The sequence below is a fragment of the Ruditapes philippinarum genome, unplaced genomic scaffold (assembly GCF_026571515.1).
Source record: "Ruditapes philippinarum isolate M1 unplaced genomic scaffold, ASM2657151v2 ctg1155_1_1_1_1, whole genome shotgun sequence".
NCBI classification, from domain to species: domain Eukaryota; kingdom Metazoa; phylum Mollusca; class Bivalvia; order Venerida; family Veneridae; genus Ruditapes; species Ruditapes philippinarum.
In genome coordinates, this window is record NW_026855202.1 from 51,666 (window position 1) to 71,522 (window position 19,857).

Genomic DNA, 19,857 nt, shown 5'->3' on the forward strand with positions numbered 1-19,857 from the left:
AGTTCATATGGATGAAATTCAGCCTTAATAAATGCTAGTAATGGGTCTTAGACAGTTGGTTTGTTACTATGGCTATTGTGCTGATTTTAACACATTTATCTCGACAGACTGTCGAATTTGATCCAATTTGATCCAATTTCTTAGATTATCCACCCAGAAATTACAAATTTCTCTGTTCAACACTTAACCCCACATATAAAGAAGAGGTACAAGACAAAATTAATGATCATGGAATTTAAAATCCAAAATCAGTTGTCATGGAGAAATTTCACCTTGCCAGAGGATTAAACCACAGACCCCTAAATAACATACTGATACTCTCCCTATGGAGCTAAGATGGCAGAATGGTCTTAGACAGTAACAGTTTCATATCTTCGACAGTAAAAAACAATTATAATCCTGATAATATGTGTGGATTTTAAAAAACAATCTCCAAGGGTGTGGATATATACACTTTATTCTTCATCTACAGTTATGAAAACAAAATAATTCATTAAAATGATACAAATGTAATGTATTGAAAGGAAAGAAAACACCAGTACATTTGCAACAAGCACATTTGAACTGTGTATATCTATGTAACCATATACATGTATCACTAATAATAGTAATTTTTCAATGAAAAGAAGATTAAACACTAATGTAAAATAGTAAATGAATGATAGCACAAGTGTCAGTAAAAATTATTGCTAAAGCTATGTAACATTATAGACAAACAATAAGGAAACCTGAAACAGTTGTAAAGCTTTAAAGTCATTGTCAGTTTTAGTATGAAATCAATTTTTGACTATAGAATTTTTTAAAATGATGGAAAGTATTCCCAATCCTTATAAGTAAGATATGAAAAACAGAAGCATTACACTCTTGAATACTTTGTTAAAATGATAATGAAATGGGATGATTATAATGCCCATAAAAGACAAAATATTCCAACATTTACAATATAAAATATTCACCAGGTTCAATACTGTTGGCTAACTTTTCATCTTAATTTCCCTAAACTTAATAATGGATGGTTCCAATATTTAAAGGCTGGACAAGTCGATTTCAGAAATACAGCAGGTTAACAGATTAGCCATCAAGTTTAATTAGGGTTTTATTTTTTATTATAATGTTGTGCCCCGAAGTATGTAGAATAAAGATCTTTAGATGATATGGTCACCAAGGTTAAAATAGTCTATGACAGAAATAGACAGGACAAAAACAATATTCCCCTTAATATATAGATGTTAGGGATGAAAATGTTAAAATGTAAATCATGAAAAAAAAAAGATAATTCTGATCAAATGTACAGGTGTGTCAAAAATGTCAAACAAATGATACACAATGCATGAAACACACCATGTAGCCGACTTCAATTACTAAAGCAAAACAGATATATCAACATTTAGTTTAGTAAACACACATGATAAAATCTTCATTCTTTTCTCAAAATAATAAAACAATCAACAAGACCATCAACATTTCAAATTCAAAGCTAGGTATAGTTTATCCTTCACAAGAGTCATCTGACTTTTCTGACAATTGATTAGGATATTCAATGCATAATTTCCATCTCTATTAACAACTCAATATAAAAACCTTTCATTGCATATCCAAAACATGATCAAAACAAAAGCATACTTAAATCACATTGTCTTGTTTTCATCATTTCAATTTATGATTGATCTGGATAAGTTTTGAAGATGTCACACAAATTCTCATCCATTCAGGTTTTGAACTGCAGCAGATGTTTCATCAAATTGTTGCTGTGAACTTTGAGAATTAGAGTCTCCACCAACTGTTTCAAAGCCAGCAATATTAGGATCATAATTAAGATCGGCAATATTACCACTAAGTCCTTCAAAGCTTTCAAAAGATACCATTGGTGAGTCTCCTTGCAATATAGATTGTAAGATATTTTGGTCAATAGAGTTTAAGGAAGTCATTTCTTGATTTTGAGGCTGCATGTTTGGGTCATTATTTGTGATAACATGGTTACTTACACCTGATGCTGCCGCTTGACCCTGCTGGTTAGCGACAGTCTGCATAAGATATTGCTTAAATAGTTCAAGTTGTGGATTAGAGGCTTGTTGATCTGTCTGCATCTGCTGCATACCTGTATCTTGGAATGTCTGTGCCACATGCTGTTGTTGTTGTTGTTGCTGCTGCTGCTGTTGTTGTTGTAACAAGGGATTTAACTGGTTAGGTTGCTGGGTGGTAAGCAATCCAGACGATGCCAACAACTGTAAAAGCTGAGGGGTAAGAGAGACTGAAGGAATCTGAGTGGTGGCTGGCTGAGCTGGTGTGTACTGTATCTTTCCACCAGACATACTTGACTGTGAAGCAATAGTCGCTGTGGCAACATCAATTTGAGATATCTGGGGTTGCTGGGGTGACATCAGATTAGGCATAGAAACATTTGGCTGGACATTCTGTGCTCCAATATTTGAAAATGAGTACTGTGGTACTTCTGGACTTCTCACTGAAAAATGTAACTGACATATTTAAAACCTTATAAATCCAAATATTAACATCATACAAAGGTAGATTCAAATTAATATGAAACATTGATATCTTAAAACTTTCAATTAAGGTTAAAACCCTTACCTTCTTCTTTCACAGAAATAGTCTCATTTTTCACACCCCTACCAGTTCTGGTAGCTTTCAACTTAAGTCTCTGTTTCAAAGTCTCTTGAGTGATTTGTGCGTTACCTTCACCTGAATCAATAAATTTACCCGTTACACCTTTGTCAAAATAATGTTAAAATAGCATTGGTTGTAAGAAAGACAGCTTCTCCACAATAATATGTTCTCTTTTGGACCAGCAATAAACCTGATTGTTTTCTCTGCTATTTTGTTGGTTGAATTTTTTATAGTACAGAATGTACAATGAAGGAAATAGAACCACATGTGATTCCTGCACACAAATTGTTGATTCAAAGCGCAAGAGAAATTAATAATGCAAGTAATATAATTGCTGAATGATATACATGTATGTAGCCTAGAAGTTTGTTTACAAAGTGAAAATAAAAATTCCATTGATTTTTTAATGGTCTGGATTCTACAAGAATATTGGGCAATTTGTGGCAGCCCATGAGAAAAAAAAACTAGGTTTTTCGCTGTCAGACTAGAAGAGCTGTCATTGAATCATAGCAAGGCATATCCTTTCGACGGCCATAGCGTAGTAAAACGTACCAAAAAATCGACTTCTCAAAAGCCGTGCGCTATAGTCATAAGAAGGCTATAAAGTAATAAACCGGTATAAAATTTTGGCTTCCTGACAGCCACTACTGTTTTGTCGTAGGAAGGCCACCAAAATTTAGTTTTAAATGACTAAATTCTTAAAGTTTACTTTTCATTTATTTCATTCTGTTAAATGTTGTTCAAATAAAAACACCAAATATGTTAATTGTATAGTGCCCTTAATTGACAGATATAGTAAATGTTTAGATATACAGTACACTTTTTAATTAATGTGGTAATCAAATCGATATCAAAATTAATTGATGAAAATCTTCAAAATGGTATAGTATTTTAAAAAGCATTTATTGATACATCAAACGGAGTTTCTGTAAGCAGTACTCTTTTTTGAAACAAAAATGAGTTGAACTTTCAAAATTCACGTTGAAAAGCATAATATCAATCACCCTTCCTGAGAAAAATTGATTTTCAATAATTACATTTTAAAACGTTGTGGACGTAAACGTTGTGGACGTTTTTAATCAATAGGGTATTCTAATGGGCTATATCGGTAAATAATGTAAAATTTACCGTTTTAAAACGTTCAGAACTTGTTTCAAAAAACAAGGATTGTGAGTCTGTTTATTGCAGTTGAACATAATATTAACAGTGTTATACGGTATGGCTTTGTTGTTTATCGTATGCAGTTGAACAGCCATAGCGTAATATTTTGATTTTTCATAAACACATTAAAAAACCAGAATGTATGAAAACGAGGTTTTTACGGGTTTGCATGACACAAAATTCAAGTTTTATGCTGATTTACGCTATGGTTTCTAGAAAGGTATATTTTTGATACGTTTTACTACCCTATGGACGTCAGGTCGTAAAATAAGACTGGCTTTCAGAAATGTAAAAATTCTATACGTTTTCTTTCGCTTTGGCCATCCTACGGGTATAGCGGATGGCCGTCGAAAGGATATCAATGATATATCGATATCAGATGACAAAATTTAATATCAACAATAGACCAATATATCAACAACTACCTGAAATAATTAGTCTTTCATTCATTTTAATAACCCATTATATGATTCAGTTAAAAACATGTTCTGTTCAGTGTCTTGTTTATAAAAGCCCATTGCATGATTTTTATCCAGACCATTTTTTTTTGTCATCATTGCTGTGAAATAACAGATAATTTAGACATGGGCATATTCTGGAAATGTGTATAGATTATTGATTGACAGAAAAATATCAATGCTACATCGATATTGTTACAATCGATGACAGCTCTACAGACTAGTGCTAATTTTCATAGCTGCAAAGAGTGTTTAATGGCTATAAACAAACTCACAAGAAACAAACTAACCTGGGTTTTGTAAGAAATTTAGGCTTGCAGCTTTTCTTTTACGTTTCTCTAATATCCTATCTGGATCTGTAAAAGTAAATACATAGTACAATATCTACTTCACACACACACATATACATACTGGTATAACGCTGATTATGTAAATTGCTATCGTGACCAAAATTTAAAGATTAACAAGAGCCACTCGCCAGTGGGGCCACGCTCAACTTATTTTATTTCTTAAGTGTAAGTTAACCACATCAGAGGAAGAATAACAGTAAAGAGTATTCATACAAAACTTGATTTTTTTTGTAACAAATAAAATTAAAATTTCCTATTTGACCTTGACAAGATCATTCAAATTTCAAGGTCACATTGGAAATTTTAATTTTATTTATAATAAATAATATTGTAAACGTTTATGAATGAAAATCGAAACGAATCCGTTAAAACGTGTTATCGTGGGAGCCTTATAACAGAGTAATGACAATTTACAAAATTTTCAGTAATTTGACCTTGATGGCCAAGGTACATATGCTTAAGTATGAAAACAGTTTGGCAGTACTCAAGAAAAAGATGGACTCAGCGCTAAAATTATTTTATCAAATTCTTCTAAGAAAAAGAGAAACTGCAGATTATACCTGGATCTTCTGGCTGGTAAGTAAAGGCAATTGGGTCTGAGCCCTCAAGATCAGAAGACCTTTGTATCTGCATCTGGACTTCAACAGGTTGTTGCAGGTATTGGTCATTATAGGGTGGTGTCTTGAATACAATTGCAAACTGGAACATACAAGAAGTGCTGCAATTATGTACTATTGACTTAAAGGTCTCATACCTTTAACAGCTATAGTGACAATTGTTTCTGGTTCAAAAGGACTAAATATAAAATTTTGTATGGTATTGTCAGTGACGATGTGTTCACAATATTTTTATAAAGACTTACAATACTATAATTTGAACAATGACTCACTTGTCTATGGACATCATTCTGACCAAAGTCTCCAAAAGCTTCCCAAAAAAGTCGACCATCTCTTTCCTCAAAAAAGCGTACACGGATATCATCTGAAATATAGTACAACAAAAGCGATAAACATAAATCACTATATTCTTTACATAATCTTTACTTATCCCTTTAAATGTTTCCTGTGATTATAGTAGAATAGTCTGTATGCATGTCAATGATAGGTTTATGTTTATGGCACAGTTATATTATTTTGATTGTGAAATCCCCTCATGAAACAGTAGACAGTTCCAAAAATTCATGCAAGACTAGTTCATTCTTAAAAATTCAGCAGTGTTAACGTACATTACTGCTCAGAAAACACATATCATGACAAGACATTAGTATAATACCTTAACAAACATCATATATAGAGGATATTTGTTTAGTTCAGTGTAAGATCGGAATATATTTCACCGAGTGAGTACCAAAAGGTATATTTCACGAGTGGCGCAGCCACGAGTGAAAAATGAACTTTTGGTGTTCACAAGGTGAAATATATTTCAATCTTACACTAAACTAAACAAATTTTCTTTTTATTACATGCAAAGGAACGTTTTAAAAGACATTTAACCTAATACTGAATGAAAAGCGCGCCAAATAATAATACAACGTGACGTCATTTACGACGTCACGTCATTAAGTTGGTACCCAGTACTGTGCACGCTGGTATTTCACTGAAACAACATAAGGGGCTTAAATTCAAAACAGTGAAATTATCAAAGTGGTAATTTCACTGTTTCAAACAGTGAAATTACCAGTTTTATGTCACTGATATATTTCTATAAACCACCGAAAAGCATGTAATAAACTTTTGTATTATTAAAGAGTTTTCATTTTTTTAATTGTAAAATTTAATTACACATCCCACTCATAAACTATGTTAAATCACTTAATAATATCAAGCTATGCTAAAACTCATTCCCATTTCTTTCTCAACACCTTATTTTGTTTGGTCCAGAAAACATCCAATTATGAAAAAATTATAAGTAAGACAACATCATAATTCTATTGTTACCTCTATTAATTTTTTCACACAGCAGGAAAATCTCATCACCACCTTTAGGTTTACCAGATGTTCTATCAATACGACAAATGACCAGATCATTCAGGGCCTCTAAAATAACAAAGCATTAAACATGATACAAAGCTATTTTTTTCCTTTTATAACTAACATGTTCTGGCATGCAAGTGGTTTCTGTACAAAACGTTTGGAGTTTTACTTGCATTCTTTTAGTATTGATATCTAAACAAGCACACTGTTAAGTATATCTCATATTGAGGCTTAAGAGATAAAACTTAAAAGTACAAATATATCATTATCATTGTTAAATCTAAATAAAAATATTTTAACAGACAATCTTAATCTTTTCACTACATTTTTGTGTAAAATAATATTCATCTAAACATAAAATTAATCAGACTGTTCAAGTTTACTATACTAAAATAGAGTGACAGTCAGGAGTTGGAGATATATACCTGACATTTTAACCAATAGTGCTAAGAGTATAAAACAGTAACTATAAATTTCATGTACATACTTTTATCATGTATTGCCTGTGAGACTACAGGTGGCACTATACGGGTAATCTTTCCATGCTCGTCTGGTAGAAATACTTGAAAGCACAGTCTGACAACATTTAGATCAATGTTTTGACCTTTATGTTTAAATCCAGCTATAAATAGAAGAAATGTCACATAAATAACATCTACATTATTTTGATGACTGAATTCCAAAAATAGATATTTTGGAAACCCCACAAAAAAAGTGGCAATGAATTCATCCTGTATTTTATTGATTACACACATATAGATTATAAACCAACAAATGACTAAAATATACCATATTCATCAAAATATGATCAACCTTATATCTTTTAGTTTTCATTTAAAACACTATATTAATGTTTTCACTGTATTTCAAATCATTTTCTTCAAAAGAAAGAAATACAGAGTTGGATATAGATAAGCTTACTCTGAAATGGATCAACATTGATGTCTTTTCTCATTTGAAGGTTTCCATCAACATCTTTTTTCTTGGCACACTGAATTCCAAGATGAGGGAAACTAACAGTGTTAGTATCTCGGATACGTAGCGTACAAACACCCTTCTTACAGTCCTTGCCAACCAGATTATGTGGGTGGGGTTTGTATGGCTCATCCTTGGTTACACATGACACAACTATTACAGCTGGACCACTGTAGTTGTGTATCTGTAATATATAATCATATAATATTATCACTACAGATCAAGGTGGATTTTGATGTGTTTCTCTTGCTTAATATCATGCAAAATTGCTAATGAACAAAAATATTGAAAACTGGGAAATTTCCTCATCACTAAAATCTTGCGAAAATGGGCCTACATGACTTTTTTGCGAATTCATAAATTTTGCCATGTAGGGTATAGAATTTTAAGGAAAGTCTGTAAAATCTCTGTGTATACCCGGTACTTGACATAATTTTTTTTTGAAACCTGTATAAATGCCTCTGTGCTGCAATAGATAATGCTGCTGTCACTGTGGTAATCAATTTAATTTTTGATTTAGTATTTGTTTATTTAAAAAAGTGTACTGTTTATGTAAATTGTAAAACAATTTTTTTTATCAATAAAATAATGACAACAAAGCAATTTCTTGGTTACTCATAGCATAATATACATTGTGAACTCTTTTTACTTATCTTAATTCACATGTTAATTGTAATCCTATCTTAATGGCATTGTCTTTAACTTAAATCTAATGATGTTTTCAAATCAAATATGAAAAAATGTTTTGTTCTATCTTATTCAGATGATGAATGATAAACAATATGACATAAAGTCTCATACTTAATGTCTCCGTTTCTCACGTTTCAAGGCATTGGCAATTTTGTCAATAACTATGAATTTTCATTGAACAACTGTGAAAAAAGAATACTTTTTGGCTTTGTGAATTGGGCCCTATTTCTGCCACAAAACTTCGTGAAAAATAAACCATTGAGTAGGTACAAGTTTTATGCCATTAGCATTTACATTTAACAAGAACTGTCTGTATACAACATGCTTACAATTTTGCATACAAGAATACTTTTATGCAAAAAACATTGCTATCCAAGTAGAATTACACTCTAATATCACTTTTATTGTTAAGGCTAAAACAGCAAGGCTAAAAAAATTGTATTCTATTTTACTTACTTTGATGGCAGGGAATGTTTTTCTTTCTGGAGTACTAGATTCACCAGGTATACTACCAGCCGATCTTCCCTCACACTCGTACCTAAATCTGAGACCTCTTGCTCGAGGTTGCTCAACTATTTCAACATACGGTCCCTGTACTTGGGTACCACGAGATGGCTGTCTCGACATACTGTGTCCTGGTCGTGGTTTTGTCGGTCTTGCGTTCAAACTCTGGGCTGCTGTTGCATTCAAGTTTGGATCAGCTATTAAGAGAAAGATGAATTAACCCTTAACCTTCAACTCAATAAAAACTGTCATTATATTTTTACTACTTTTCAAAGTATTTACGTATTAACTTAAAAAAAAAAAACTAAAATGTTGAAACATATTATCTGTCATATAATCACCTGTTTGTTGTTGTTTAAATTGCAGTATCTGCTGGGCAACATTTGGATCCAGCTGTAGTAAATCCAGCCCTTCAAAGCTCAGATTTCCTGCCTGTAGTAATGTTTCAAGGTCTTTAGAAGATAGACGCACCTCATCTGAAGATAAATGGATAATCATTTTAATCTTATCAGTCTGTTTTCTTTTTCCAATTGAAATGTGCAGTACACTCTACTGTCAACACCACCCTTAATTAAGTTCACATACAAAAGAACCTTTCAATTTACATGGAATTCATACAGCTACTTAAAAGAATTAAGGAGGAATAGTACAAATTTTGGCCCTAGATATCGATCACACTTAATATCATACAAAGTTTCACAAACCAAAAAATACATTTGTAGCTATTAAAACTTTTTTTAAGTTTCATGTACATTATGAAATGTCTTTGAGATGTGTTTTTCCTAATAAATGTCTCTTACAGAGAAATGTAAGCAGGACAATTGTTTTATGAGAGTGAAGTTATATTCATAAATCTAAATATTTACCATAAAAATTCATTATTTGAATTTAATTTCCATCAGTGGTCAGTTTCCTTGTCAAGTGTAACAAACTCATATCTTTTCATAAAATTTAAATTACCCATAACTGACTGTGTACCTACTTATTAAGTGATTTGCCTGCTTGTCACAATAATTAACAATTTGTTGATTGTTAATGGCAGGCTGATGTGTGGCCATAGCTACACTTCATCTTTAAAAATAGCACCTTGTTTAGTCTATTAATTCATCAATTTTTAAAGCTGTTTATTTCAGAAATATATCAAAAACCCATTTAATCTTATCATTTCTTTATTTTGAAAACCAAAGGATGTTTTAAAATGATTGTTTAAAAGTGGGGAGAATAGTTAAGGGGCAAATCATTATCAATTATCATGGAAGGACCTCGAATGATATTTTCTGCCTATGGTAATTAAAGCAAGCTAATACACCGATAAACACTTTCCGAACTAGCAGACGACATGGACAGGCTATTTTTATCAGTAGTTTTTCGAGTAAAGATAACCAATTGCATACCTCACTGTATAAATTGTATGTAAAATGGTGTGACATATGGTAGGTTTAACAGTTGAATTAAAAGCTTTGGTGTCAAAAGATGTTATACTGTGACAAAGCTAAGATCCCAAGCTTTCCGTTGGTGTAATAAATTTTACAATCAGACATTAAATCAAAACAAACTAGTGGTTTAACAAGAGCTGTCGGTAGGACAGCAACGCTCGACTATTCTTAGTGCTTGATAGTAAAAAAAAATGCTTGATAGAGTTACCTCCTCCTGTTTACAGGTTGGGGTCATGATGGTGAACAAGTGTGCAAAGTTTCAAAGCCATATGTCAATGGACTTTGAAAATATTTGAACTATTACAAAAACTTTAACGTAAATTCTAAGTCGAAAAAGGGGCATAATTAAAAAAAAATGCTTGATAGAGTTACCTCCTCCTGTTTACAGGTTGGGGTCATGATGGTGAACAAGTGTGCAAAGTTTCAAAGCCATATGTCAATGGACTTTGAAAATATTTGAACTATTACAAAAACTTTAACGTAAATTCTAAGTCGAACAAGAGCTGTCGGTAGGACAGCAACGCTCGACTATTCTTAGTGCTTGATAGTAAAAAAAAATGCTTGATACCATTACCTCCTCCTGTTTACAGGTTGGGGTAATGATGGTGAACAAGTGTGCAAAGTATCAAAGCCATATGTCAATGAACTTTGAAAATATTTGAGGTATTACAAAAACTTTAACATAAATTCTAAGTCGAAAAAGGGGCATAATTCTGTCAAATTGCTTGATAGAGTTACCTCCTCCTGTCTACAAGTTGGGGTCATGATGGTGAACAAGTGTGCAAAGTTTCAAAGCCATATGTCAATGGACTTGGAAAATATTTAAGGTATTACAAAAACTTTAACATAAATTCTAAGTTGAAAAAGGGGCATAATTCTGTCAAAATGCGTGATAGAGTTACCTCCTCCTGTCTACAGGTTGGGGTCATGATGGTGAACAAGTGTGCAAAGTTTCAAAGCCATATGTCAATGGACTTTGAAAATATTTGAGGTATTACAAAAACTTTAACGTAAGTTCTAAGTCGAAAAAGGGGCATAATTCTGTCAAAATGCTTGATAGAGTTACCTCCTCCTGTCTACAGGTTGGGGTCATGATGGTGAACAAGTGTGCAAAGTTTCAAAGCCATATGTCAATGGACTTTGAAAATATTTGAACTATTACAAAAACTTTAACATAAGTGGTTACGCCGACGCAGACGCTCGGGTGACTGCAATAGCTCTACTTATTCTTATCGAATAGTCGAGCTAAAAAGGGGCATAATTCTGTCAAAATGCTTGATAGAGTTACCTCCTCCTGTTTCCAGGTTGGGGTCATGATGGTGAACAAGTGTGTAAAGTTTCAAAGCCATATGTCAATGGACTTTGAAAATATTTGAACTATTACAAAAACTTTAACGTAAATTCTAAGTCGAAAAAGGGGCATAATTCTGTCAAAATGCTTGATAGAGTTACCTCCTCCTGTCTACAGGTTGGGGTCATGATGGTGAACAAGTGTGCAAAGTTTCAAAGCCATATGTCTATGGACTTTGAAAATATTTGAACTATTACAAAAACTTTAACATAAGTGGTTACGCCGACGCCGACCCTCGGGTGACTGCAATAGCTCTACTTATTCTTATCGAATAGTCGAGCTAAAAATGGCTTAATTTGTATTGTTTTAGCATAAGAAATATCGATTTTACTCTAAGACAAGTGAAACAACTCGTAAGTGTTCAATCGATATACCTCGGTTATTGACGTAGTTCATATCGAAAGTGTTTATGGTGTCTTATGTTACATCAAACATATATTAACATGTTTCATTTTCATTATCCCTTTATAAGTTTGACAGTATGTTGTTGTTGTTTAACACTTGTTATCCTACAATTCTAGTAATTTGTTGTAACCATACAAAATGGCTATCAAAATATTCATCATTAAATAAATCTAAAATTTTGATTGTCACTATGCATTAAAGAACTTTTAATGTTTAATAATTGCATTTAGTCATGACTAAGGCCCCCATGGTTATAATTTAAAACGGATTTGTATCGATTTTCATTCATAATGGTTTATGATAATTTTTACAGTTTAATCAAAATGACCATAATTATTGTCTTACAAAAATATCTTAATCTTTGCCTGTAATCATGGATTTTATCAATTCTTATTGGTTTATTCCAAAGTAAAAAATGGAAAATGGGTGTTTACAACCCTCAACACAGCATCACCGTGAAATAATCGCTCCTGACATAATATGTTTTTTGTAAAGTTGATTTTCCTTTCAAAAGAGCAGAATGGGGATACAATGCAGAAAATGTGTGCCGACTCATTCGTGATGAGCCCTGAACATTATTTATTTGTACATGTATTAAAAATAGCAAATAAGTCATCATTTGGCAACTCTAATACATGCAGTAGTATAGTACATAGAAGTACCACTGTTTCAACAGTATCGTTTCGGTTCTTAACGATCATGTAAACGTTTACAAAAAATTGTAAACGTGGGAGCCTTAGTTCATGACTCAGAAATCAAAATTTGGATGTTAAACAAGTAAGATTCCCTAACTCTCTAAAACTTCTCCATGTTTCTTTTGAAGGAAAGAAGTCAAGCGTCGCTAAATTTTCAGTCCAAGGTACTTTCTGCCCTAACAATCAGTCAAAATGAATAAGAAATATATCTTATTTATAAATCATCATTTAATTTCTATAAGATTCACCATGGTCTGGTTTCTATCCCCAAACCCTTTGCCTGATTATAACGCCATAGACATCCCTTATATGTTATTCACAGCAACTTCAGACCATTATTAATTCTCTTTCTTTCCTAGGACGTCATACCACTGGAACCACCTACCCTAGAGCAGTTCAGTGTGCATTGAACATATCTCATTCTAGTTTTCCAGCCCCCTATTTGAAACATATTTTATCATTCATTTATCCTCATTATTCATTAAACAAGTCTTTATAACTTTCTGTCGATTTTGACGCGCAGGGTCTTCTTCATTAAAACAGCCACTTCTTCATAATTAGACCACAGGCAAAAGTATCGAACCTGGGCAGAAAAAATATGACCAGATTGATAAAAAAAACCTGTGTTCATCTTAAAAGTGTCAAAAAAAAACAAAAAAAAATGTATATAATGACCCCCTTTAAAAATATACTATAAGTTAAGTTACTAAATACATGAAGTTGGACCACTCACAACCGTCAGTAGCATCTGATACAGGCAAAATTCGAATTTCAAACCTTTCCACGGTCTTTAGATTACTTTCTACGCCATTGTCAATCAGCTGTTCGATATTTTGTAACGAGTCTTCTGATTGGCCAATAGCAACGAAAACCACAACGTTTCACACAAGATGCATAATGGCGTAGAAAGCGATTGAAAGACCGTGTAAATGTTTGAAACTCGAATCTCGTGTGTATTAGATGCTTCTGACGGTTGTGAGTGGTCCAACTTAATGTATTTAGTAATATTATTTAGTAAATTCAAGTAATTTTGACCCGTAGTCAGCTGACATACATGTATTAGTCTATGTTTACGTACCGAATTGTTGTGCCGCAATTATGTCTACCAAAGATTTTTAGCACGAAGTCGCTCGTTTCCTGATAGATATTTCATGAACGGGAAGGGCTAGAGACTTGGGGTTGGTCTCATTTTGAAGCTTTATATAAACGTGAAATAGTGATAAAAGTTTTTTTTAATTGTCTGGCCAATTGTTTTCACAACGGCCCGGGAAATGAATTCCTTGCTCGTAGGCTCGAATCTGGAGTTTCCGGCCTTCTCTTAACTTATAGTATATTTTTAAAGGGGGTCATTATATACATTTTTTTTTTTTTTTTTTGACACTTTTAAGATGAACACAGGTTTTTTTTTATCAATCTGGTCATATTTTTTCTTCCCAGGTCCGATACTTTTGCCTGTGAATTAGACATAAAAAAACAACAACAACAAAACAACAAAAATAATTAGAACAGATCTAACATTTAAATAGGTAAATTCTTCTGTAAAATCGTTACAACAGCAAAAACTGACACAATGAAATTTTTACACTAGAAGAAAATGTCAGTTTTAGGTGAATCAGATTTAAAATGCGGAAAATATTTTTACACAAAAATGGCCGACATCTTCCTCGATAATATTCGATAATATTTTATGGAAAAGCGAAAGAATTAGTGTAGTATAAAACATACCGGTACCAGTTCCTGGATTTCCTGACATTTGCGATGTTGTCAATGCACACGCTTTTGACTATTTCTTTTTCTAGCAATATTATTTGGGCTCTAAAAGGCTTTTGGAAAGCTTCACTTTCCAATACGTCATATGCTATAAATAACTAACTGGAAATTAGGCGGAATTTCCCGTGAAACTGGTACCCGAATTTAACCAAATAATTTAAGGTAAGCTGAGAACCATTCTATTTTTAGCAAGAAAAACACATGGAAAGTCCTACTTTCGGTTTCAAGAAATCTTTAAAGTTATGCATTTTCTTAAATATATTCACAGTAAAATAAGAAGGAATATTTATCTGACCATCAGAGAAAACTCTACTGTAGAGACAAATAAAAAATACCAAGAAGAAATCTTCAACGTCTTGAATCTGTAAAATGTTACAAGCAAAATTAAAACAATAAAACAAAACTAGCTAGGGGCAATGGGAAATACCCCATGCAGACGAGATAACAACAAGGGACAGAAAACTGTCATCAGAACAAACAAGACATAAAGCTGGGGAACACACAGGGGCGTCGCCTTCGAACGGCCAGCAGTATATAAGAACTGCTGGGGATTTAAAAACGGTTAATGGTGCACCACCAAACCCACCACGTGCCTTTAAAACGAGACAATTAATGTCAATAAAATAAATCCCTGTCAAGTGAAACTCTAAAAGTTGTTATATTATGGTTACAAAAGGTAAAATAAGTAACACAAAGAAATGATCATGTAAGTACAAAAGTAAAGTTCGTATGGGATCGAGTTCCGGATCAATAACGTAATAAATGGCGATTGAAAATACCTTTGGAATATAGCCACAAAATATATCATCTTTTAACAGTTTTTTTGCTGTCTTTAATATTTCTATTTTAGAATCGGATAATTTCCGGATCAAATGCGGGAGTTTCGGATCACGTGTTTCCTGTGAAAGATGTAGGTCAGGGGGTATGTGGGGGTATGTCAAACTACATCTACGTACTGTGTCAAAATGAAAAAAAAAAAGAAGAAATGTCGAACGACACATATGTCCCCCTTTCTAGCCATTGACTCGCATAATTGGTAAATTTGTTATGGAAACTTGCCATAAATGGGTATATGGACGATTTCAGCTATTAAAAAAAGAAAAAATAATGACCTAGCTATAACCAATCAATATGTGAAATAGAGGCCCCTGTGACCTTGACCTTTGACCTAGGGACAACAAAATTAATATGGGGTCATCTACTAATTTTGAACAATCAAAATCTGAAATATGAAGACTTTGTGATGATCTCGAATTGTTTCCAAGATAATCAGCAGAAGCCATCCTGACATTTAAGACCCCTGTGACCTTGACCTTTGACCTAATCCCCCAAAAATCAATAGGGTGTATTTACTAATTATGTCCAATCACTACGTGAAATATGAAGACTTTATTGTAAATAGTTTTCAAGATGATCAGCTGAAACCATTCTGACATTTAAGGCCCCTGTGACCTTGACCTTTGACCTAGGGACTCCAAAATAAATAGGGGTCATCTGCTAGTTTTGAACAATCACTATGTGAAATATGAAGACTTTGTGATAAATAGTGTTTAAGATAATCAGCGGAAACTATGTTTACACCGACGGACAGACCGACATACATTAGCAAAACAATATATACCCCCCTCGACCGTCTTCGATAGGGGGGGGGGTGCATAAAGAGATCTTTGAATATCATTTAAGTTCCAGTTCAAAATCTCTATATGTGGCTTATTTTCTACACGACAAGGACACTGCACATGAGACCATACCAATTAATCCACAGAAGAAAAGCAATAAAGGGAGATATGCCAATTCCATTTTTAACAATGGATTTAACAAGAACAAGAAAATTTCATAATTTTGTTGGTTGTCAAATAGGAATGTTGCTTCTTAACAAATAAACAACACATTTAGCGAACCTAATTCATTCATAAACTTTACTGACCTACCTGGTCTATAACAAAACCAGTAAATAAAAGTCAAAAACAAAAAGAATAAATCGAAGAGAACTTAATAAATATTGACACTGAAATTGCCACCGTTGATGTTTTCTCATTTAAGACCATTTCTGACCACTAGACGACTTGTTTGAAAGAATATTTGTAAACAATTATTATTATTATTATTATTATTATTATTATTATTATGAAATAAATAGTGTCCCCTAATAAAGATATTTTTAAACAACACGTAAAGATCCTTTGAAACAGTTATAAGTTTGGTAAACGCGTGTCATATATTTTTAAGAACCTGTGTTCAAATTGTAGCATCAAGTTTACGTAATAAGCATTCTTTTACTTAGGGACCATACACCGCTTTTCATGGAATGACAATTCTGTGTCACATTGAAGGTTCCATGATATCCGCCGTATGAACACATCTTACTACTAGTTCAGTTATTCGAAAATCAAAATGATGAAATTATTTATTTCTTTATAAAAGGACATCGGTTTTTTTAAAAGGGGTAAATATTTTCGCAAAATGGGCCAACGTTCCCTCCTCGAATACGCATGACACGGAATAAGAGATTCGATGGCAATTATGATCGAGGCATTCCATGATACATACTTTTTATGTATTTCACTAAAGAGTTCTTATATTTTTCTTGTCCTTCAGGATCATTGAATTCAGCACATTTATTTTTGAAGATTGAATACCGCTTAATCCGGCACAAGGGGAATATAATATATATGATAAAAATATCATCAAGGCAAGGCGGCGTTCAATGAACGCAACCCTCACATGACCCAGCAACAAGAACCAGTGGCAAGGAGCCAAGGCAGACCCCAAACAGTCAGGGATATTTTTCAGTGCTTTCGAGGGATACCGGTAACCCCTTTTCTGATTTTTATGTTCAAAACAGCAGGTGTCAAGTGTCGAATGGCAGCTGTAAAAAAGCTCACCGTACTTCACTTCAGTGCTTTTATTCGGGATGATTGATTTCAGTACATTTAGTATTGAAGATTGACAACCGTTTAAGCCGGTGTATGGTGAGTGAGGGATTTTGCTCATCGTTAATTTCCTCATAAACGGAACCAAACCTAGTCTACAATTTACATGTAATTTTGTTGTTTTCAGTGCTTCTGAAAAATCAGTCTTTTTCTTCTTCCATCAGGTAGTTATTATCAAAGTGCTAATGTATACCTCTACTTTTAAGTGGTCCATCAAAACAATGCTACTGTCTGTTTGTTAGATATACCAGAATAGGAAACATTTTTCCGAGAAAAAAGGAAAATAAGAAGAAATAACAATTTATAATTGTTCTAAAACTGAATACAGCAGAATTATCAACTACATTCTTCAATGTATTTTTTTATGATTTCCTGTTGAATTATGTATAATAACGCCAATTCCGAGCTTTGTTCTTGTGCCCTCACCTGTTTTCCAGGTGTCCTGCTGGGCTCTTTGCTGATGGATTTTGTTGGGAGATTCGTTCATGGATATCGCATGGATAATCTTTGATTTCACCTATTGTTACAGAGGATTCTTAATCAGGACGAGAAGATATCATAGTTACAAAAGGTTTTTAGTACTGTCCAAGATAAGGCTCAATCAAACCAAACCAGCATCATTTTAATTTTGTCGTTTTGGGCGTTCTTTAGAGATCCCGTTTTCTCTATTTTAAAATGTATTTTGTGTTCATGTAGTAAAACTCACAATTAAAACAAGAACACGTTTGTTAAACACAAATGCCCCCGGCTCAGATTCTTGTCAGTAACAATATTTAAAATCAAAGCACAGAAGGCGCTGAATTTGTTTGGGTCTCAGAATGTCAGAAATGTGAAGGTTGTGAGATTATAAACCAATTTGTTTGTATTGTTTGATTTTATTAACCTGTCAATTCCATACTGATTATACGGTCAATGCACAGAATATATTAATATTCGATAAATGTTCGGTAAATTCCGTGAGATGGACGCATTAAGATATGATTAAATTGAATTAGTTACACTGACCGTTATAGCACAATAGGGTAAACTACGGGTATATAATATCTATATGCACTATACGTGTTGTAAGATCGAGACAGCGTATGTCCACTTTTTTCTCATTCATAACTATTTTTTAGCATTTTTTTTTTTTTTTTGGTAAATACTATACTTTTGTATATAAGATTGTTTAAGAATTAATATTCAAAATTCTTTCGGATTAAAATAAATAAATGTCATTTCAGTGCCATAAAATACAATATAAAACGTGACAAGTCAATGTTTCTTAGTTGTTTCATATCCGTGTAGGCAATTTTGCAAACGCTTGACAATTTTCATTAAAGTAGAAAGAATAAGCCTAAAAAGAATGTCAAAAGAAGGGTTCGAACCTCGGAACTCTTAAACATTAGGTAATCATGCACTTAACCGACTGTGCTATTGCGGATGTTACGAGAACCTATATTAAGCTAGTGGGAGTTTTCCAAATGTTAGTCATATGCTCTATATTAATTCACGTAAAATAAACGGACAAAACCGAAGTGGGATCGAATATTTAAATGAGTGCTATAATGTATTCATAATTGACAGGTCTGACAGCCTGAAGAATACCATATTATTCTAAATTAGAGTTTGTAACCGTTATTAATTTTGATATATTTTGTTCACGGTAAACCTGTCGTTTTACACTGAAGTAAATAATCATGGAGCTGAATATAAGCATGTATATCTATAAGAATAACACAATATTAGAAATCTTCGACCAATCGGGAACTATTTTTTCGTTACGAAAATTAATGCGCCTGTCATTTGACAATCTTTACGTAGTGATCTCTCCTTAATTTTTCGGCGTTAATGTATATATGAAGGGAAGTAACCGCTTCGAGGAGTTTGGACTACTTTTGGCATTTGCAAATAAGAACATCAGGGTCTGAAATTTCGCTACCATTATTTGTTTGGTCTGACGACCCAAACAAATAAAAATGTTTACCCATGCACCCAGTTAAGGACAGAAAATTGCCAAAAAATATGTAAACACAATTATATTACCTAAGAGAGTCATGGCGTTTTGTAATTGCGAAAAATATAAGTTGGCAAGTTATTGCTTTGACTAGTGATGAAGTTGAGATATATTAAATTCATAAAATTATTATATTTATGTAAATTCATAAAAATAAATGTGAAAACTACATAATTTATTTGTTGATTTTTAAGTTATATAGAATCCAAAAGAGCAGTTTTACCGTAGGGAACGTGTTACAGTATCGCGTTTTTCGGTTACAGTATAACATTTTTAAGATGGAGGATTATTTATGGGGAAGAGAGGTAGGTCATTTTCATTCAGGTCCAAACTACAAGTAGTTTAGTTTCTAAGAGAGTCACTAAGAGTTACTAAGTCGTGGCCACTAGTTTCTAAGTCGTCAAGACCTCGATATTTTTTATTTATACTAAATAAATGTATGAATGATACATAGACTTTTTAATCTTTTGAAACTCAACTGGTAAGCTCTATTTTCCCGATGGTTATTCGTCCATCTGTTGTACACATGTGTGTC

General features: G+C 33.0%; 1 protein-coding gene across 1 annotated transcript; it reads right to left on the reverse strand.

Annotated features, from left to right (window-relative positions):
• Nucleotides 1-439: 439 nt before the first annotated feature.
• LOC132742468 (putative transcription factor p65 homolog) lies at nt 440-14,507 on the reverse strand. Its single transcript, XM_060730897.1, has 11 exons — nt 14,349-14,507; nt 9,078-9,212; nt 8,689-8,933; nt 7,489-7,726; nt 7,055-7,189; nt 6,532-6,630; nt 5,484-5,575; nt 5,155-5,293; nt 4,535-4,600; nt 2,590-2,700; nt 440-2,464 (listed from the first exon to the last, which is right to left on the reverse strand). Exons 1-11 carry the CDS (start codon nt 14,374-14,376, stop codon nt 1,701-1,703), a joined length of 2,052 nt encoding a protein of 683 aa, XP_060586880.1. The 5' UTR covers nt 14,377-14,507; the 3' UTR covers nt 440-1,700.
• Between the last annotated feature and the right edge of the window lie 5,350 nt (nt 14,508-19,857).